The sequence below is a fragment of the Phyllobates terribilis genome, unplaced genomic scaffold, assembly GCF_046119375.1.
Source record: "Phyllobates terribilis strain yellow unplaced genomic scaffold, ASM4611937v1 Scaffold_4__5_contigs__length_816908805, whole genome shotgun sequence".
In the NCBI taxonomy this organism is placed as follows: domain Eukaryota; kingdom Metazoa; phylum Chordata; class Amphibia; order Anura; family Dendrobatidae; genus Phyllobates; species Phyllobates terribilis.
In genome coordinates, this window is record NW_027362764.1 from 742,686,494 (window position 1) to 742,707,391 (window position 20,898).

The following is a 20,898-nucleotide window of genomic DNA, read 5'->3' on the forward strand; positions in this document are numbered from 1 at the left end:
AATAACACTGCAGATTTTTTTTCAAATGTTTCTAGATTTTGTAAACTTTTATCCCTTTTGCCGGTATTGTGGCGGAAAATCCTACGTGTCTTCGCCATGTGGGAACAGACCCTGAAAGTGAACTATGGTGTACATAAGGTTAAAAGGTATTGTATCGATTGTGACATCTGCAGAGGCCTAAAACAAATAGTCCTAAGTCTTTCTTATTCTATCTTTATTATGGGGCTCAGTAGGTTTCTCAACTGCCAGATTCCCAGTGATCAGCCAGTTATTGCTTATCTACTCTTTATTATAGACCACAGTAGGTTTCTCAACAGCCAGACTCCCAGCAATCAGACAGTTATGGCTAATCTAACCTTTATTATGGTCCTCGGTAGGTTTTTCAACCACCAGACTCCCAGCAATCAGACAGTTATGGCTTATCTAATCTTTATTATGGACCTCAGTAGGTTTTTCAACCACCAGACTCCCAGTGATCAGCCAGTTATTGCTTATCTAATCTTTATTATAGGCATCAGTAGGTTTCTCAACAGCCAGACTCCCAGCAATCGGACAGTTATGGCTAATCTAACCTTTATTATGGTCCTCGGTAGGTTTTTCAACCGCCAGACTCCCAGAGATCAGACCGTTATGGCTAAGCTAATCTTTAGTATGGGCCTCAGTAGGTTTCTCAACAGCCAGACTCCCAGCAATCGGACAGTTATGGCTTATCTAATCTTTATTATGGGCCTCAGTAGGTTTCTTAACAGCCAGACTCCCAGCAATTAGATCATGTGAACAGTTATATCGGAGTCTTGTACCCAAACATCTCATAAAGTATCGTATCAATTGTGACACCTGCAGAGGTATAAAACAAATAGTCCTAAGTCCTCCTTATTCTATCTTTATTTTGGGCCTCAGTAGGTTTCTCAACAGCCAGACTCCCAGCGATCAGACAGTTACAGCTTATCTTATTGATTGCAAAAAATAATAATGTGCATTGATATCACTGACATCCATATGTGATGTGTTATATCGGAGTCTTGTAGAAATACTTCTCACTTTCTCTCTTCTTTTTTTTTTTTATTAAAGGACGACTCCAAAGAATCGGTGTCCATTGCAGTGTCTCATCTGCTGGGGATGAAAAGGAAAGCAGACATGCTTCTTGAGTCAGCACTGGAGCCTGGGCAGGTACAGGATGAGGAGGAGGACAGCAGTAAAGTCAAAATGAAAATCAGAGTAAGAAAATGTAGATTCAGTCTCTTAATACCATGGGAGGTTCTTGTGCTAGACATGGCGTTTTATATGTACTCTTTTAGAAGCTGTCTCGGACCCAGTAGGTAAGGTTCTCACTTTATCACCTGGTTTCCTAGGGCTTCAGTGACCTCTTTAGACGGAGCTAACTGGAAAAAGTTTGGTTTCCTAAAAAGTAGGTCTTATGACTGGGTGGTCTTTACTGTTCCGCAGAGTGTTGGCCTGCCAGTGCTTTGTTTGCACAGTGCCTGCTACATTAGACATTATCAAAGAACTTGGGGCGAGAAGTCATCAGTGTCTTTTCTTGCTATTCCCTGCAACAGCATATGTCCGCTGTCTTCTCCTCCACCGCGGACAGGTCAGCGCTGTTGTCTTTTGGGGTCTTAATTCATTTTCAAGTATAGAGTGTAGGATAGAAATTAAATTTTTTAATTTTGGGTGAAAGCCTTAAAATGAAAACCCTTCCCGACCATGGCGATTTTCTGTTTTTGCGCTTTTATTGTACCTCCCCTTCTTCCAAGAGCCGTCATTTTTTTTCCCCATACACATTGCCGTATATGGTTTTGATTTTTTTTTTTTTTTTATATCTCCGTTCATTCTACAAATCAATGCACTGGGAAACGGGAAAAAAATTCCAAGTGCAGTGAAATTATACAAAAAGAGCACAATTTAGCAATCTTTTTTTTCTTTTGGCGACATAACATTAGTACAATTACGGCGATACCAAACTTAAAAAAATACAAGTAATGAACAAAATTCCTTTAAAAAAAAAAAGCTTCGCTATTTTTTTTTCTCAGACCGATAAAATTTTCATTTTTCTATCAATGGAGCTGTGTGAGAGCTTATTTTTTTATGTTTTGTGTTTTTTTTTTTTTAGGTGGCGGGCTTATGTCTTTACTGATAGCATTTTGGGGTAGAAAAGATTTGATCGCTTGTTATTCTAATTTTTGTAGCTTTACGGCTTTAAAGGGAATCTGTCAGCAGGTTTCCGCTATATAATGTGAAGACAGCATGCTGTAGGGGTTAAAACACAGATTTCAGAGATGCCGCTCTTATCAAGCTCAGTGGTTCTGTTTACATGCAGTGAGTGTTTTAGCACCAGGAGATTATCATTGCTGGGCACAGAAATATGTTCCTTCTGGTCCGACTCCTCCCCCTCCTGTGGTAAGCAGCTCACTGTCTATAGACAATGTACATACAGACACTGGGGTGGGTGGGGTTAGCTTCCTCAGCTCTGCTCCATGCTAAATCTAAAAGCTCTGATTGTGTTAGAACGGCTGCCCCCAGTAATCTAAGTTATACATCGTTTGATTCAGGGTTTCTTTGCCTACAGCATGCTGCTTTCAGAAGAGGGGGCAAAAAGCTGCTGACAGATTCCCTTTAAAAAAAAACAAAAAAAACCGCAATTCTGAAATTCTGATGTTTATATTTTCTTTTTACAGCATTTACTGATTTCGTTGATTAATTTCATATTTTGATCAGAGTTTTACTGACACAGTAATAGCACATTTTGTTTAGTTCATATTTATTTTTAATGGTATAAGGGGGTATGATTTAATTTTTTCTCTATTTTTAAAACTTTTTTTTTTCTACTATGTTCCCATAGATGACTTGAACCCGTGACAGTCTAATCACTAGTACTATTTACTGCAATACCACAGTAATGCAGTATATAGCGAAAATCACAGTCTCCTTAGAATGCCAGCTATAGGCTGGTCTTCCAAGTAGCAGTGTTATAGCAGGCATGAGGTTATTAAGCAGACCCCCAGCTGCAATGAAAAACCATCGACCCCTGCACTGTCAGAGATTAATAAAGGCATTTTAACTGGTTAACAGCAGGTGGTAGAGCTCAGCTTGCTGCTTTTAGGGTCAGATAATGGCTGTATAATACAGCCAGTGTTTGCCGGCAATGATGTTCGCTCAGCTCCTCTGTTTTCATCAAAGAAGGGAACATAACATGACATAGTGTTGGAAAGGGATTAAAGGGGTTCTCCCGAAATATAAAAAGCTAAATAACTAAAGGAAATGTCATTAGAAATAAAGTGTTAAATACTTTTAATATAAAACAACAATATTTTTGATTAGGAAGGTAATCACTAAAGAATTAAAATGTCCACCTCCTTGTGATCTGAGTTAACACTGGAAATACCAGGGACGCTGCTGTAAGAAGAGGCTGCTCACACTGCTGTCCACCCTGTCTAACTGATCTAATACTGGAGATACCAGGGGTGCTGAGGTAAGATGAGGCTGCTCACACTGCTGTCCACCCTGTCTATCTGATCTAATACTGGAGATACCTGGAGAGCTGAGGTAAGAAGAGGCTGCTCACACTGCTGTCCACCCTGTCTATCTGATCTAATACGGGAGATACCAGGAGAGCTGAGGTAAGAAGAGGCTGCTCACACTGCTGTCCAACCTGTCTATCTGATCTAATACGGGAGATACCAGAAGTTCTGGGGTAAGAAGAGGCTGCTCACACTGCTGTCCTCCCTGTGTTTCTGATCTAATACCATAGATACCAGGGTTGCTGAGGTAAGAAGAGGCTGCTCACACTGCCGTCCACCCGATCTATCTGATCTAATACCGTAGATACCAGAAGTGCTGAGGTAAGAAGAGGCTGCTCACACTGCTGTCCTCCCTGTCTATTTGATTTAATTCTGGAGATACCAGTGGTGCTTTGGTAAGAGATGGCCACTTAAATTGCTGTTCATCATGTTATTATGAATTACTATAGGTGGTATAGGTATCTCCAGGTCCCAGCAGTGGAGCTTTCTATTGCTCATGCTCACAGGCACCTGTTTTCACATTCTAGGACAGGTTTCCATCAGTGTAACAAAGTGCGGCCATTTTAATTCTATAGTGATTACTTTACGAAACAAACAGATTGTGATTTGTTAATTACTTGTATTTAGGAATTGTAGGGATTTGTACTCACTGAGCCGCGTTGGAGGTAGGCACAGGTTCACACAGTGATGCAGTCCGCGGGTTCAAACAAACTGGTGGTTTATTTAGTGTCCATACACCAGTGAGGAAACAAAAGTAACAGCCTTTTCCTGGCACAAAAAGGAATAACAGAACAAAGCTCAAAATAACAAGTCCATGCAGCACGGCCTCCGCCGTTTAAACAAAGTGCCTTCCTCTGCCTCCAGCAGAGTCTGAGCAGCACATGCAAGGTCTGCTCACCTTGCCCAACACACACAGACAGACTGAGACAGGCGCTGCTGTCTTAAATCAGCCTTCCAACACCTGGACTGGAGGTAAGTGAGCAGCTGCTCCCCCCCAGCTCTTTCAGCTGCTCGTAAAACCCGGCCCTGTAATCCGGGCCCATTCAATTCCTCTCAGCACTGTGTGTGCTGGAGCCTGCTTCTCTGGGTCCTACATCACCGAAGCCTGGCACTTAGGGGACACATGTCCGGCAGCCACCTTACAGAATGTGTAACAATGTTTTCTCAATTATTTTATTTCTTTAATTCCCAGATAACCCCATTAAATACATTTTTAGAGTCTTGTAAAATTCCCCAAAGGACTAGAGTTGGTGCAAATGCATTGAATCAGGTCCATCAGCCATGTCCGTAATCTGTGCCCGCTAGACTAGAGCCCTAAGAAGCGCCTCTTACCTGCTGGCATTCACGGCTCTTCTTTTGATTAATGGTCTGGTGCAACATCATATGACGTTGCGCTAGGCCAACTAATCAAATGAAGAGCTGCGGATGCTGTTAGGTCAGAGGCGGTTCTCAGGGATCCTATCCAGCGGGCACAGATTTTGGATATGGTTGATGGATCAGGTCCTGAAAATCGACTTGCTCCAAACTCTACAAGGGACTGATGCTGGAGTCATATGCACAATTTGCACTAGATTGAGAAATGTTTTGAAGTTTGCTGCACATATGTCAATAGAAAATGTAGGCCTTCCATTATTTTTGATCATTGTTTATTGCCATAGATGAGACCCCCACTGTGCCCTTGTGACCCAAAGATGTGATGTCTCTATGCATGATTCAACAGCACACATGTCATCTATATGGATAATGGGAGTTCTAGTCCCAAAGAAGTTTGGGAAGCACCTGCCTTGTAAAAACAAAGGAAAACTCAATGAAGTAATGCCCATGTAACATCCCTGACCTTCTTCCTTAAATGGTTTTATTTGTAACCAAAAATAAATCTCTTATATCTGCCCACCTAAAATCACATTACACATAGATTTAAAGGAAATCATAATGTAATTGATTGCAGCAGGACAAGAGTCTGTTGATCCTGTAGGAGGCAGTGACCTCATCACTTAAGTCAATACATTCGTAAGTACTGGACTGTGTAACACCTTTCATGGAATAATATATAATTTATTTTTTTTTCTCTCAGTTCGCAAACTCGCAAGAAGAAGAAGAAATCGACATGGACACTGTACATGATAGCCAAGCCTTCATATATCATCATTTAAACATGTTGGAAAGACCCTCAACCCCAGGTAGAATGGATTTCTCCTTAATTGCTCTATTTACATGCTCTTTGTACCTTCCAATAACTTTTATCTAATTTTATAACTGGATGGATCGTCTGCAAAAATGATATTGTCTTAAAACTTAAAACCTGTTTGTTGTCAAGTTTAATCTGTTTCCAGTAGCAGAAACGCTGACAATGATGAAGTGGGGGCTGGTCTTTATCTTTCCACAGGAAGTGGGGGCTGGTCTTTATCTTTCCACAGGAAGTGGGGGCGGGTCTTTATCTCTCCACAGGAAGTGGGGGCGGGTCTTTATCTCTCCACAGGAAGTGGGGGCGGGTCTTTATCTCTCCACAGGAAGTGGGGTCGGGTCTTTATCTCTCCACAGGAAGTGGGAGCAAGTATTTGTCTCTAGACAGGAAGTGGGGGCGGGTCTTTATCTCTCCACAGGAAGTGGGGGCGGGTCTTTATCTCTCCACAGGAAGTGGGAGCAAGTATTTGTCTCTAGACAGGAAGTGGGGGCGGGTCTTTATCTCTCCACAGGAAGTGGGGGCGGGTCTTTATCTCTCCACAGGAAGTGGGGGCGGGTCTTTATCTCTCCACAGGAAGTGGGAGCAAGTATTTGTCTCTAGACAGGAAGTAAGGGCGGGTCTTTACCACTCCACAGGAAGTGGGGGCAGGTCTTAATCGATCCACAGGAAGTGGGGGCGGGTCTTAATCACTCCACAAGAAGTAGGGGCGGGGTCTTTATCTCTCCACAGGAAGTGGGGGCAAGTAGTTGTCTCTAGACAGGAAGTGGGGGCGGGTCTTTATCTCAACACAGGAAGTGGGGGCGGGTCTTTATCTCTCCACAGGAAGTGGGAGCAAGTATTTGTCTCTAGACAGGAAGTAAGGGCGGGTCTTTATCACTCCACAGGAAGTGGGGGCGGGTCTTAATCGATCCACAGGAAGTGGGGGCGGGTCTTAATCGATCCATAGGAAGTGGGGGCGGGTCTTAATTGCTCCACAGGAAGTAGGGGCGGGGTCTTTATCTCTCCACAGGAAGTGGGGGCATGTATTTGTCTCTAGACAGGCAGTGGGGGCGGGTCTTTATCTCAACACAGGAAGTGGGGCATGTATTTGTCTCTAGACAGGCAGTGGGGGCGGGTCTTTATCTCAACACAGGAAGTGGGGCATGTATTTGTCTCTAGACAGGCAGTGGGGTTGGGTCTTTGTCTTTGAATAGGAAATGGGGGGCGGAGCTTTCTCTTTCCAAGAAGTGGGAGCAGAGCTTTGTCTCTGTACGAGAAATAGGAGTTGGTTTTTGTCTTTCTTCAAGACATTAGGGTCGGTCTTTGTCTCTCTACAGGAAGTGAGAGTGGGTCTTTCTCTGCTCATGCTCTCCTGTCTGTCAAAATACATACAGATATAACAGAGACTCTATCTTTCACTTCTGGTCCATTCATGTTGGGAAGTGATTGGAAGGAAGTGCCAGCACCTACAGTGCCAATAGAATGCGATGAATAAGAACCCACCAACTCAAACAGAGCTAATGGCAGGTCACAGAGCATGAGAAATAGGGATAGTTCTTGGGCATATTAGACTGCTTTGTGCGTGAAAAACTGTTTCATCTTACTGTGGTTGATAAGGGTTAGTAAGACCATGCTATTCTACAGGTTTTGTGTGAAAGAACTTGTATACTTTTAACGTTACTTTAATATCTCTACTAAGGAATATCACATTTTTTACATTTCTTACCCTTGCACTGATCCTAAGTTACAGCCTGTGTCATTCTCCAAAGCTGAATTCACAATTCCAAAGACTTCTGAGCTGTTATCTCCCAGCATTCCCTGCTGGCTCAATGTCTGCACACAGTCTAGTGGCCCAATATGTGAATTTCATCCAATCTATTTTAGAAAGGGAGGCTAAACCAGCAGCGATTTTTATCCCTCTGTTACCATGTAGTAGAATGCTATGTCAAAATGTTATTCTTTAGTCCTTTTAAATCCTTTCTGTCCTTTACAAGTAGCCATACACCTTTTACAAGTAGCCATCCACCTTTTACATTAAACATCGGTTCAGAGGCAGCTTATGATCCTGTTTTACAGTCAGGGAGAGAAAGCTGAAGCCTCAGAAGCAATGCAGGCTCCACAGAGAACAGTGATCACTAGTGGCCAGAGAGGGTGATGCTGGGCGTTCCAGAGCGCTTGATTACATTACAGTAAAGCAATACCTTACATTTGACAGTATCTGAGCCTGGAAGAAATCATGAATTCTGAAAAATGCTGCAATTTTGAAACAGCAGGAGAATTTTGGGATACAGTGCTGCTCACCATTATTGGCACCCCTTCATTTTTTTCATAGACTGTACAATATCTTCAGAAATAAATGGAAATGTACCAAAGTTATATCCTCAGGATTTTTTAATTAGTGGTCCAAAGTAATAAAACAATAAAACATTGTTTTTCAACTTCCATGTTGCAATTTCAAAGAAGAAACAGAATAAACAGCATGTGCAGCAATAAAGGCACCCCTAATTAATACTCGGTTGCACACCCTTTGGCATTGCTGACAGCCTGCAAACGTTTCTTGTAGCCATCTATAAGCTTCTTGCACTTAGCTGGAATTTTCTCCCACTCTTCTTTTGCAGTTTGTTCAAGCTCTTGAATGTTTGCAGGGTTCTTTTTCCCAATGGCAGATTTAGTCTCACCCCAAATATTTTCAATGGGATTGAGGTCACGACTCATTGCTGGCCATTTTAAAACAGACATTTTTTCTTTTTCAACCATTCCTGTGTACTTTTGGATGTGTGCTTTGGGTCATTATCTTGCTGGACCCATGAGCTTCGACTCAAACCAAGTTTTCTTACACTGGGTAGAACATTTTGCTCTAAAATCTCTTGATAATTCTCAGATTTCATGATTCCTGTGATACGGTCAAGGCCTCCAGTACCAGACGCAGCAAAACAACCTCACAGCATTATGGATCCTCCACCATGCTTAACTGTTGGTAAGCTGTTCTTTTGCTTATAAGCTTCATTGCGCCATTTGTAAACAAACTGTTGCTTTGCATTGCCAGAAATCTATATTTTTGTTTTATCTGTCCACAGTACATTTTCACAGAAGGATTGTGGTTTGTCAAGGTACTCTTTGGCAAAGATCAGTCTTTCCTTTTTATGTCTTTTCTTCAGCAATGGTTTCTTCCTTGGCTTTAGCCCATAAATCTCTGCTTGGTTTAGTGTGCGGCCTATGGTACTTGTTGAAACCATGACCCCAGACTGTTCCAGGTTGGATTTTTTACGTGTTTTTTTTCACCATTCGCACCAACCTACAAAGACATCTCTTGACAATTTTCTTCTCTCCCCCACGTCCAGGGAGGTTCTTGACGGTTCCATGCTTGGCACACTTCTTAATAACATTGCCCACTGTTGAAACTGGGATACCAAGGTCTTTGGAGTTGGCCTTATACCCTTTTGAAGTCTTGTGTTTGCTAATAATAGCAGTTCTTATGTCCTCAGACAGTTCCTTTGTTTTCACCATTTTGACAAAGGAACAGGGCCTACCATGTGGCATTTTTAAAACACTGAAGTCATCATTCATTGGCTAATTCATGTCACATGGGCACCGAAAATTAATCACAGGTGAATCTCTTTTGTGATTTACCACAGGCATGTCAAAATGTGTTTCCATACTAAATTAATGTAAAGGGTGCCAATACCAGTGTTTTCTATATTTCCCCTCCCATTGTTTTTGATTTTAAATTGTGTATCATTTGCTCTTTTGTATTTAACACGAGTCTCTATACAAAAAAAACGGTTTCACTTGATACATTTTTTTCATGAGATATTCCACATTATGTACTTAAACTTCATGAGTGCCAATAGCGATGAGCAGGACTATAGCACATAGTAGGCGAAGTGGAATAATAATAATGTTTTTATTTATATAGCGCCAACATATTCCACAGCACTTTACAATTCAGACAATTTGCAGACATTAGTGGCACTGTCCCCACTGGGGCTCACAATCTAAATTCCCTATCTGTATGTCTTTGGAGTGTGGGAGGAAACCTACGCAAACACAGGGAGAACATATAAACTCCTTGGAGATGTTGTTCTTGGTGAGATTTGAACCCAGGACCCCAGCGCTGCAAGGCTGCAGTGCTAACCACTGAGCCACTGTGCTGCCCATCATGATGGCAATGGTGGAAGGAATTGTTAGGAAGCAGAAACTGTGTTCTGTGATTTATCCATCTTGAGACTGTATAGGAGTCTCAGGATGGTTCTTTGTAGGTGGAGTGGGCAGGTACTGAATGTGGGAATGTGAGAGTTGTGGGGCAGATACAACTTTTATAGAAGCATGAGCGCACTGCTGGGAAATTTAGTCTAGAGGCACAGAGCAATAGTTGCCATTAAGTTTAGGGTGTAAACAATGGATGCAGGGGGCTGGAGGCGAGCTACAAATTAAAAGTAACAGGGGGAAATACTCATTACAGAGACAAGAAGTTTTTGGTTTTTTTTTCTTTCTTTTTTTTGTGCCCCGAAAATCACTATGAAGTCTGAATAAGAGAAACGACAGCTCAGCCCGCGTATGTTTTTCATCAGATATTCTTGTAAAGGAAATAGAACATTGTATAAAAGCGTGCGGTCACTACCAGGTTCTTTCTACCCTAATTAATACAGCAAATTGATCTCATCACTGTTTCCAAGGGGTTAATTAAGGTTTACGAACCAGATGCACATGACAATCATTGTGGTGGGAAAGAAAGTGCTAACGGAAGAAAGAGGCTCTGAACAGCAGCTCGATAATTAGGGGTGTTACTGGTGTTTTCAGCTCTTAAGTGGGTTCTACAGGTTTAGATAATTCTTCCTTCAATGTGCTGATTTTTATTTGTTATTTGCTTAGCCAATAAAAAATATATGCCATATATTTCCAAAAGGTCACGCAAGTACCCATGTCATAGGATGCTAGTTAACCTACCAGTATGGTTTTCAAATGTGGAAGGAAGCCGGAGAATTCAGGGGTAACTCAGGCACACTTTCACGCTGATGATTCATTGTGTAGTGGCCGCTCCCTGGTACTGCAGAACACGCCTATTCAAAGTAGGAGCTTGTCAAAAAATTTGTTGAAAACGCGTTATGTGAATTTAACCTTGGACCCCTTCTGTCTCATGGAAATCTATTTACATTATTTTGCTTATGTTGCAGGGAAATATTAGTAATAGTATCGTATATGTTCTGTAACTAGAATGCATCCATTTCCTATCTTCTTCCTGCAAAGCTTTGTTGTTAAGCTTCGAACTTTCCACATCGCTGTTTGGTTTTTCTTTTTGTTTTGTTTTTTTCTGTCCACCCTTTCAAGTAAAGGTCATGAAGGGGTTAAGAAAAGAAGTTTACTCAAGAACAGGCTTCCTTTCGGAAGAAGACCTGGAGGAGCAGTTCAAAGGTCCTGCAAAACCACATGTTCGCCCCAGAGGAGCCTTCTTTGTACATAACATATGTGATTTAGGTCCCGCTCAGTGCCGCAGACAAAGCTCAGGACTTAGAGCGAAACACCTGGAGTTCATAAAAGGGGCTCACATGGTCATCACTGACCTCAGCAGAAAACTCCGGGAAAGTGAGAACAGATGATGAAATATTAGATGACCCCTTAAGTGGAGAAAAAAAAATGAGAAAAATCAGAGGAAAGGTAAAGCTGAACTGGGGCCAACTATAACTATCCGAACATTAGATGAAAGGTGGCAGATTAAAAGCCACCGGTCAGATTGTTCATGAAATATAGAACTGAAAAAATAACATTTCCAATACAATCCTCCATAAACAGTAGGGAAAGGTTGGAAAAAGGGAAAGGGAGTGTTTTGCTAAACGCACATTTTAAAGGGGTTGCAAAATGCAAAAAATAAATCACAGATGAACAAATAAAAAAAAAAATAAAAACAGAGTCCTGCCCCCATTGGTCGAAAATGGCCATAAATGATTTAACTCATAAAGGGAACCAGTTGTGTTGAAAATAGTATCTGATCTGCCGGCAGGGTGTTATGAAGCAGGAGGATCTGATCAGATTGATGTTCGTTTTTGTCGGAAAATTTCCAGTAAAACTCCCATTTTTTTTCATTGAAATCCCTGTTGTTTTTATGCATGAGTCCAGGAGGCGGGCTTAGTCAGTGATTGACAACTATCATAGAGAAATCACTGAATCAGACCGCCCACTGGACTCGTATTCAAAAAACAATAGGGATTTCAATGAGAAAAATACAAGTTAGATTGAATCCTTTCCCAACAAACCTCCATATCATTCTGTTCAGCCTCTGCTTCTCTACACCAGGGCGTCCACAGATCAGACTCGTCTACATATGACAGGTTCCCTTTAAAGCCGATGTGTCATTATATTTTGCAACATAAACCGCTTTATTAAATAGATCCCTTAGACCTGATGAAGCTGGTGTAGATACTATGAAAATCCATGTCAGAATGGCTATATAATCCTTAGCTAAACTTGTAAAATGCCTGTTTTTTAACCACTTAAGAAATGGGCAATTTTTTTTTTTTTTTTTAATTAAAATTATAAAGGTTTTTTTTTTTTATTCGTAGAAAAAAAACTGAGTTTTGTAGAAGAACACCTTTTTTAATTTATACCATAATCTATACCAACTATCTTTTGATTGCTTTGAATTGCATTCTTTTTGGAACTCTTGTCGTTTCTATTTTTTTTTTGTTTTGTTTTGGCTTTCACCATATAGGATAAATATTCTTATATTTTATTAGTTCAGGAGATTACGCACACTACGATACCAATTTTTGCAAACAAAGAGAACCAAGAGTACAACTGGCTTAAATAGAAAATGTATTTATTAATCAATGTGTATACAATACCAAATTTAAATATCACATGCATAGAAAAAGGGACAAGAAAGTGCAAAGTGCCTAAACAAAACCCCCAAGATGTAATGCCTCCCATTCATGTAAAGTGGAGTCACTATGGCCGTTAGAAAACCACATAGCTAGTCAGGGGTTAATATACAGAGTGCTCTTACCAACATCAGATCACGCTCACCACCAAAGTAGTGACCGGAGTAGATACAAAAAGCTCAGCTGCCATATGACAAAAAAGTAATGTACTTACCACACTAACAGGCCAAGGCTGAGTGGGAACGCAGAGGAGGGGGCCACTGGTTAGCTGGCGCACCTTGACGTGCGTTTCGCTGTCACACGGCAGCTTTATCGAGAGGAAGTGTGTAGAAAGGTTTGTAGGACCTTAAGTACGCCCCATATTGATCATATGAGCGGGTCATGTGACCGGGAGGCATCAGATGTAAGAAAGCAGGACCTACGGTGGCGCATGCGCTGCAGCGCCAACACCCCGCACGTGGATCCCGGCCGTCACTCCCCCAAGCGCGTCATCCAAGGCACAAGAAGGTGCCTGGAGTCAGTGCAAGGAGGATATTGATAGCCAGATCAACGCCCAGGGACGGTAAGCCACGGCGCATGCGCGCAGCAATCACTGCGCCTCTTCTCTGCTCACTAATGTTAAAATATATATAGCCTATTCCTACCAAGGGAAGGGGGCCAATCTAGACACAAACTCCCAAGGGTATAATGAGACAACACATGCAAAAACATAATCATATCACAGTAGCACATATAATTTAGCCGCTGTACACCGTTACATAAATCATGACGATTTTCATGCATTGATCCACCGAAGACTCAAATCGCCTCCAGGCCATGAAGTTCAATGTACATGTGTAGTCCACATAAGACCCCCAGGGGTCAGGAAAAAATAACGGGGCAGGTTAACACCAATCCTACAAACGCTGTAAAAGAATATAAACCAATAAGAAAATAAGATTAAAAACAAATTTTAAGAGGGGGGCTAAAAACACAGAAAGCATCATGCTAACCAATTGAAGTATAGGGGCCCCCAGAGGAACAGGAGAACATTCCACAATCACAAAAACGACGAGAAGACCAAGCTCTCATTCAGGCCCCACGGAGACACCGTATCCAGAGTTGAAATCCACCTGGCCTCTTTTTGGGCCAAAATCTGTTTGCCATTGCCTCCATGGGAGCCTAAATGTAAAATATCTATACCTCGCACCCTCAGGGACCTGGGGTCACAATTATGGAATTTGTAAAAGTGACGCGGAAGCGTCCTCCGTTCCCGGGGGTCAGTGACCGTGCTGGCCCCGTGAATGTCCCGCACTTGCTCCCGAACCCTCACTCTGAGTTCCCTCGTGGTCAAATCAACATAGATTAGTTGACAACCACATGTTGCATAGTATATGACGTGGGTAGAACCACACAAAATGGATTTTAGAATTTTTAATTCACGGGAACCATCATAGGAGAGGAAGGAAGCACAACGCCGGACAATAGTGCAGGCCGCGCAGTGACCACGTGGATAGGAACCCACCATGGGTCCACGGGAACCAAAGGGGTTATTCAGAGGAGGGATATAATGGCTTGACACGAGTATATCAAAGAGATTTCTCGCCCGTCGGGCCATCATCAACGGGTGTCCACCAAGATAGTCATGCAGGGAGGGCTCCGTGCCAAGAACACCCCAATGTTTAGAGAAAATTTTCTGCATCGCTCCCCATTGATGATTAAAAGTTGATATATAGCGCACCCTCTCTGGTTCGTCCTCACTCAGAAGGGAGGCCGGATAGAGAAGACAGCCACGAGGAGTTTTTCTTGCCCTCTCATAGCCACGTCTAATGGACCTGTTGCTGTAACAACGATAACGGAAGCGTTCAGCCAGATGTGATGCCTGTCTCTCAAAGGATGAATCAGTAGAGCAGATGCGCCTCATCCTCAGGAATTGACCGACCGTGAGGGCCGAATCGTGGAGGAATTATGGGCAGACTCAGCATGTAAAAGGGCATTAACCGCAGTGGGTTTCCTAAAAACATTGGTCTGGAGAGAGGAGGACGAATCCACCTCCAGAAAGACGTCTAGGAATTCAATGCGTTTAGGATGTTAGACATATGTAAGCTTAATGCTACAGTTGTTAGAGTTAAGCTGCACCATAAAGTCCTCGAGCTCCCCCACCGTCCCCTGCCAAAAAAACAAAATATCGTCAATGTATCTGAGCCACGACACAAACTGTGAGGCACCCGGCGCACCCCCATCGCCAAACAACTTCCGGTCCCAGGCACCTAGGGAGAGGTTGGCGTAAGAGGGCGCGCAGGCCGCCCCCATGGCCGTGCCGCGTCTCTGCAGATACACACTACCCTTGAATAAATATAATTGTGTGACAGGACAAAGTGGAGGAGCTCGAGGATAAACTCACACGAAGGACCACCCAGGTCAGATGTCCTGAGGAAGAGGCGGACTGCAGACAGGCCCAGATCATGGCTGATGCGCGTGTAGAGACTCTCCACGTCAGCCGTGACCATGAGGGTATGAGGGTATCATCATCCACAAGGACGCCGTCAACCTGTGTGAGGATGTCTGTTGTGTCCTTGAAGTAAGATGGCAATGTGGCCACTAAAGGTCTGATGTGGCTATCAATATAGCGGCAAATTGGTCCACATAGACCACCCAGACCGGACACGATCAGACGCCCAGGTGGGTTGAGGGCATCCTTGTGGATTTTGGGTAGTAAATAAAATGTGGCCGTCTTTGGGGAGCAAACGGTCAATGCCTCAACAGTTTTCTTATCAATTATGTTCTGATCGCATGCACGTGCGAGGATGCCCTGCAAAACGGCGGAGAAGGAGGTAGTGGGATTATATGATAATTTAGAATACGTATCCCGATCTCTTAGCTGACGCAGGGCCTCCCTCTCATACATCCCACAAGGCCCAAGGACGATATTGCCCCCCTTGTCGGTCTGCTTGATCACAATATCTTTAACCCCTTTCTGGCCCAGGGTGTACTAATACGTATCTGTGCCCTATCTCCTTATGGGCCAAATACGTATTAGTAATCCTTGGGATTTTGCCCACACACAAGCGGTGTAGGTGAGATTGCCGCCGAGTGTCAGCTGATTGTCACAGCTGACACCCGGTGTTATGTGCAGGGAGTTGTCCCGCACCGCTCCCTGCACATTAACCCCCGAAGTGCTGTGATCTAAATTGATCGCAGCATTCCGGTGACAAGAGGAGGTAAGCGCGATACTTACCTTCTTTGCCAGCGTCCTGCGGCGTCTTGAGTCCGGTCCTGGATGTTGTCCTGGTGACCCGATGTCATCATGACAACATCCGGGTCACCAGGAGGCAGGAAGTTACTTAGGTCATGCGCAGTGCATGACCAAAGTAACTTCTCCCTGTGCAGCGCTGACAGGCTGCATAGCACAGGGATGGCGCTGCATTCCTGTGCTATACAGCCGATCAGGCTGCAAAAAGTGAAAGTGCCATAGTGGGACAATGTGTAAATATAAAAATGTCAAAGTGGAAAAAAAATAATAAATATATATATATTGTACCCATAAATAAATAATCTTATGAATAAAATAAACCAATAAAAGTACACATATTTGGTATCGCCGCGTCCGGAACAACCTGACCTATAAAACTGTCCCGCTAGTTTAACCCCTTTAGTTAACACAGTAAAAAATAAACATATAACGATGCTTTATCATCATACCGCCAAACAAAAAATGGAATAAAACGCGATCAAAAAGATGATTGTAAATAAAAATGGTACCGCTGAAAACGTCATCTTGTCCCACAAAAAACAAGCCACCATACAGCTCCATCATCCGAAAAGTAAAGTTATAGCTCTCAGAATAAAGCGATGCAAAAACAATTCTTTTTTCTATAAAATAGTTTTTATTGTGTAAAAGTGCCAAAACATAAACATAAAAAAAACAATATAAATGTGGTACTGCTGTAAACATACTGACCCGAAGAATAAAGCTATAAAGCTGCCTGATCAATTTTACCACACGCAGAACGGCATTAAAAAAAAAAAAAGAAAAAAAACAATTCCTGGATTGTTGGTTTTTGTTTATTCTGCCTCCCAAAACTCGGAATAGAAAGCGATCAAAAAATGTCATGTGCCCGAAAATGGTACCAATGAAAACGTCAACTTGTCCTGCAAAAAACAAGCTATCACATGACTCTGTCAGCCGAAATATGGAAAAATTATAGCTCTCAAAATATGGTGATGCAAAAACCAGTGGGCTAGGGTTGGGGTTGGGCTAGGGGTAGGGTTGGAGTTGTGCTAGGGGTAGGGTTGGGTTAATGTTGAGCGCAAGTGCTCGCTACTTGAGTTTGTATCAGGTGCTCGGGTATGGACCGAGTATAGAGGGTGCTCGAGTGACATGCTCGAGTCTCCGCCCCAATTGTTTTGGAGCTGTTATACAGCCAAAAAAAACTCGCGGGGATTGCCTGCCATACACGAGCGATCTCCACATGGATTCTTTTGGGTGTCTAATAACCGTGAAACATGCGAGGCGTGGACTCGAGGATGTCACTTGAGCACCCGCGATACTTGGTGCATACCCAAGTGTCCAATGCAAACTCAAGTAGCGAGAACTTGCACTGAAGACTAATGACAACTTATTCAATACAATGACCTAATGTTATGAAATTCTGTGTCGTACCTCTGGGTTCAAAATGTTCACTATACCCCTTGATAAAACACTTGAGGGGTGTAGTTTTCAAATTGGAGTCACTTTGGGGGGTTTCCGCTGTTTAGGCACATCAGGGGCTCCCCAAACGCAGCATGGCGTCCGCTAATTATTCAAGCAAATTTTTACATTCAAAAAGTCAAATGGCGCTCCTTCCCTTCCGAACCCTGCCGTGCGCCCAAACAGTGGTTTTCATCCACATATGGGGTATCAGCGTGCTCAGGAGGAATTGCACAACAAATTTTGGGGTTCATTTTTTAATGATACCCTTGTGAAAATAAAAAAATTGGGGTCTTAAGTAACAGTTTTATGAAAAATAAATAAATGTTAATTTTTTTCTTCCACATTCCAAAAATTCCTGTGAAGCACCTGAAGGGTTAATAAAGTTCTTGAATGTGGTTTTGAGCACCTTGAGGGGTGCAGTTTTTAGAATGGTGTCACTTTTGGGTATTTTCTGTCATAAAGGCCCCTCAAAGTGACTTCAAATGTGATGTGGTCCCTATAAAAATGGTTTTGTAAATTTTGTTGACTAGCGATTTCTCATTTTTACACTTTTTAACCCTTATAGCTCCCTAACAAAAAAAAATTTAGTTCCAAAATTGTGCTGATGTAAAGTAGACATGTGGGAAATGTTATTTATTAACTTTTTTTGTGTGACATATCTCTCTGATTTAAGGGCATGAAAATTCAAAGTTTGAAAATTGCGAAATTTTGAAAATTTGCCCCAAATTTCCATTTCTTTCACAAATAAACACAAGAGATGTCGATGAAATTTTTCCACAATCATGAAGTACAATATGTCACGAAAAACAATCTCAGAATCAGGGGGATCCGTTGAAGCGTTCCAGAGTAATTACCTCATAAAGTGACCGTGGTCAGAATTGTAAAAATTGGCCTGGTCATTAACGTGCAAACCACCCTCGGGGTTAAAAGGGGTTAAATGCTTTAAGTTGTTCTATTGCCATACGTTGAGCAAGAAAGGAGTTTCAGATCTTCCCTAACAAGGCAGACAAAAATTTCCACCGCTGGGCAGAGCGGCAAGGGGGGGAACCCAAGGGGTTAGTGACCCACCTGAGGGGGCAGGTTCCTGTTCCATGAGGAGGTCCTCCAAATTCCGCACGGCCTCCCTCTCCGCCGCCGTCAGCGTGGCATCCTCACCTCGTGGCCTGGAGTGAAGTTTTTTTTAAATTAATTTACGAGAACAGATGGAGGTCCTTAAGGGAAGTAAAAAAGTCAAATCCATTGGTTGGACTAAAAGATAGACCCAAGCCCAGGACCTCCATCTGTGTCTTAGAACATGATTAGAGAGGATAATGATACGGATACCAATTTTTGCTATTTTCATTTGCAGTAAAAAGGGGGGTGATCTAGACTAAACTTTTTCCTTTTTTTTCTTTGACTTTTTGTTAGTTTTTTACATTTTAAATTAGTCCCCTTAGGGGACTTGAAGCTGTGGTTTCTTGATTGCCCATACAGTACACTGCAATACTCTATGGTATTGCAGTGTATTGTGAAATAACTGGTCTCCCAAGATATCCAGTCACAGGCTAGGCTTCATAGGCTGGACAGGCACCTTATTAAAGCCAAGCTTTACCAAGCTGATGTGCTTGGTATCAGCTTTAAAGGGATTAAGCTAACACAATCGGAGCTAGCTCAGGTTGCAATAGTTACAGAGTATCGGATATGTAACAGCGCTGTATGGAGGCAGGGAAACTTTCAGAAAGGAATATATTGCCAGTGCTGCATAATTTTTCACAGTGAGTATACCACTCTTGTTAGGTCTAAGGGATCTATTTACCCCCTTCCCAACATCACCTGTATATGCACAGCTCATTTTGCGTGTGGGTTTATGGTGCGGGCTCAGGAGCTGAGCCTGTACCTCACACATTGGATGTGGATGTGTTGTACAGCCAGCATCCATTGCTAGCTGCTGATTTATTTGCTATTTAACTCTTTAAATGCTGATGTCAATCACTGACCGTGGCATTTTTGTGCTACACCCATTGGGCCCACCACAATGGGGTGCCAGTAGTTTGCAGCCAGAACCCTACTGAAGGCCCCCGTCACCACCATCTTTACGCTCCCATGACACCCTGCTGGGCTTCATAGGACATGGTCATTAAAGAAGCACTCCTCCCATTAAAGTCGCATCCTCTTATTATATTGCATTACACTGTGTACTTACAATTGCTCATTTTGCCTTTCTACCCAACTAATTCCACGAGGCGACATGTTAGTGTCAAATGCACTACGTTTAAGTCAGTGACATAACGAGGAGGGGGCAGTAGAAATGTGGTTTTTGTTTTAATTTTTTTACATTTTTCTTTCATACCCCCCAAAATGAAATTACTGATGACTAATTGGTAATGAATCTGCGCCCCATTCTAAGAACTCTCCTAAGACTGGCTGCAGAGGAGCGACCGATTCACAGCGTTGACCACCGCAGAGATGAATCGCAGCGTACGCTGAATTATGTCATAGAGACACAGGGCTGCCTGCATGAATTCACGTCTGCCAGCTCCCCACCAGAACTACCAGCAGCGTGATGAATATCATATGTTCGGAAAATAAAATGACTCATCAGAGCTCGGGCCATCTGGTTTATTAGCTTACGTTTTAAAGTTCTAACTGGAACTAAAATATTGTATTTCATTAAAAAGTCAGCAAGTTAGAAAACCCTCAAGGTCCTTGAGGAGCAGTCGCTGTTTACAGAACAATTCCTTCAGTTCAGCATCCGATACACCGATTATAGAAGCACGAAAGGGAGCTGCTCATACTTACCTTGTGAAGAGTAGACATCTTTATGCTGGAAAAAGCTTCTGATCTATATCTTAAAAGGACTCTCTCAGCAGGTTTTTGCTATGTAATCTGAGAGCAGCATGATGTAGGGGCTGAGACCCTGATTCTAGAAATGTGTCACGTACTGGGCTGTGTTGCTGGTTCAATAAAATTTGTGTTTTCTCAGCAGCAGATTATCAGGACAGGGCTAGATGCCTCTTAGTCAACTATTCAGCACTTTTCTTTTCCTTTTTGCTTCCAAAGACAAAAAGAAGACTCTCTTGGTCTCCATCTGACGGAGTCCTATGAACACATTTAATATGTACATTGGGAACAATCAATCCAGCATACCTGTTAAGAAAAATTGTGATCACGTGTCGAACCTTTTGAAACCCTGAGGGTCATCCTGTGTTAAGGCCCTTTTAGATAGGCCCGTAATCGGGAACAAGCATGCCTAAGAACACTCATTTCCCAACTATCTCCCTGTTGTCAATCACCCAACATACAAAATACTCGTTCATCTGGTGAGATGAAATTAAGCTTAAGAATCATTGTTCTCAGCAGCACATCACCATTTATAAACGGAACATGTGCTGCCGATAACATGATGTTCCATTTACACAGAACACGATGTTCCATCTACACGGAGCACGATGTTCCGTCTACACGGAGCACGATGTTCCGTCTACACGGAGCACGATGTTCCGTCGACACGGAGCACGATGTTCCGTCGACACGGAGCACGATGTTCCGTCTACACGGAGCACGATGTTCCATCTACACGGAGCACGATGTTCCGTCGACACGGAGCACGATGTTCCGTCGACACGGAGCACGATGTTCCGTCGACACGGAGCACGATGTTCCGTCGACACGGAGCACGATGTTCCGTCG

The 20,898-nt window shown here is 42.8% G+C and overlaps 1 protein-coding gene across 4 annotated transcripts in view; it reads left to right on the forward strand.

The window, feature by feature from the left end:
- TAF2 (TATA-box binding protein associated factor 2) overlaps positions 1 to 20,898 on the forward strand; it is a 249,454-nt gene that overhangs the window by 227,501 nt on the left and 1,055 nt on the right. The window contains exons 24-26 of one of the 4 annotated variants that reach the window (XM_073679808.1): positions 1,072 to 1,218; positions 5,593 to 5,698; positions 8,564 to 8,659. In XM_073679808.1, the coding sequence (XP_073535909.1) occupies positions 1,072 to 1,218; positions 5,593 to 5,698; positions 8,564 to 8,659 (349 nt within the window). The remainder of the gene's footprint in view (positions 1 to 1,071; positions 1,219 to 5,592; positions 5,699 to 8,563; positions 8,660 to 20,898) is intronic. The other 3 variants (XM_073679809.1, XM_073679810.1, XM_073679811.1) reach the window with 3 other exon arrangements.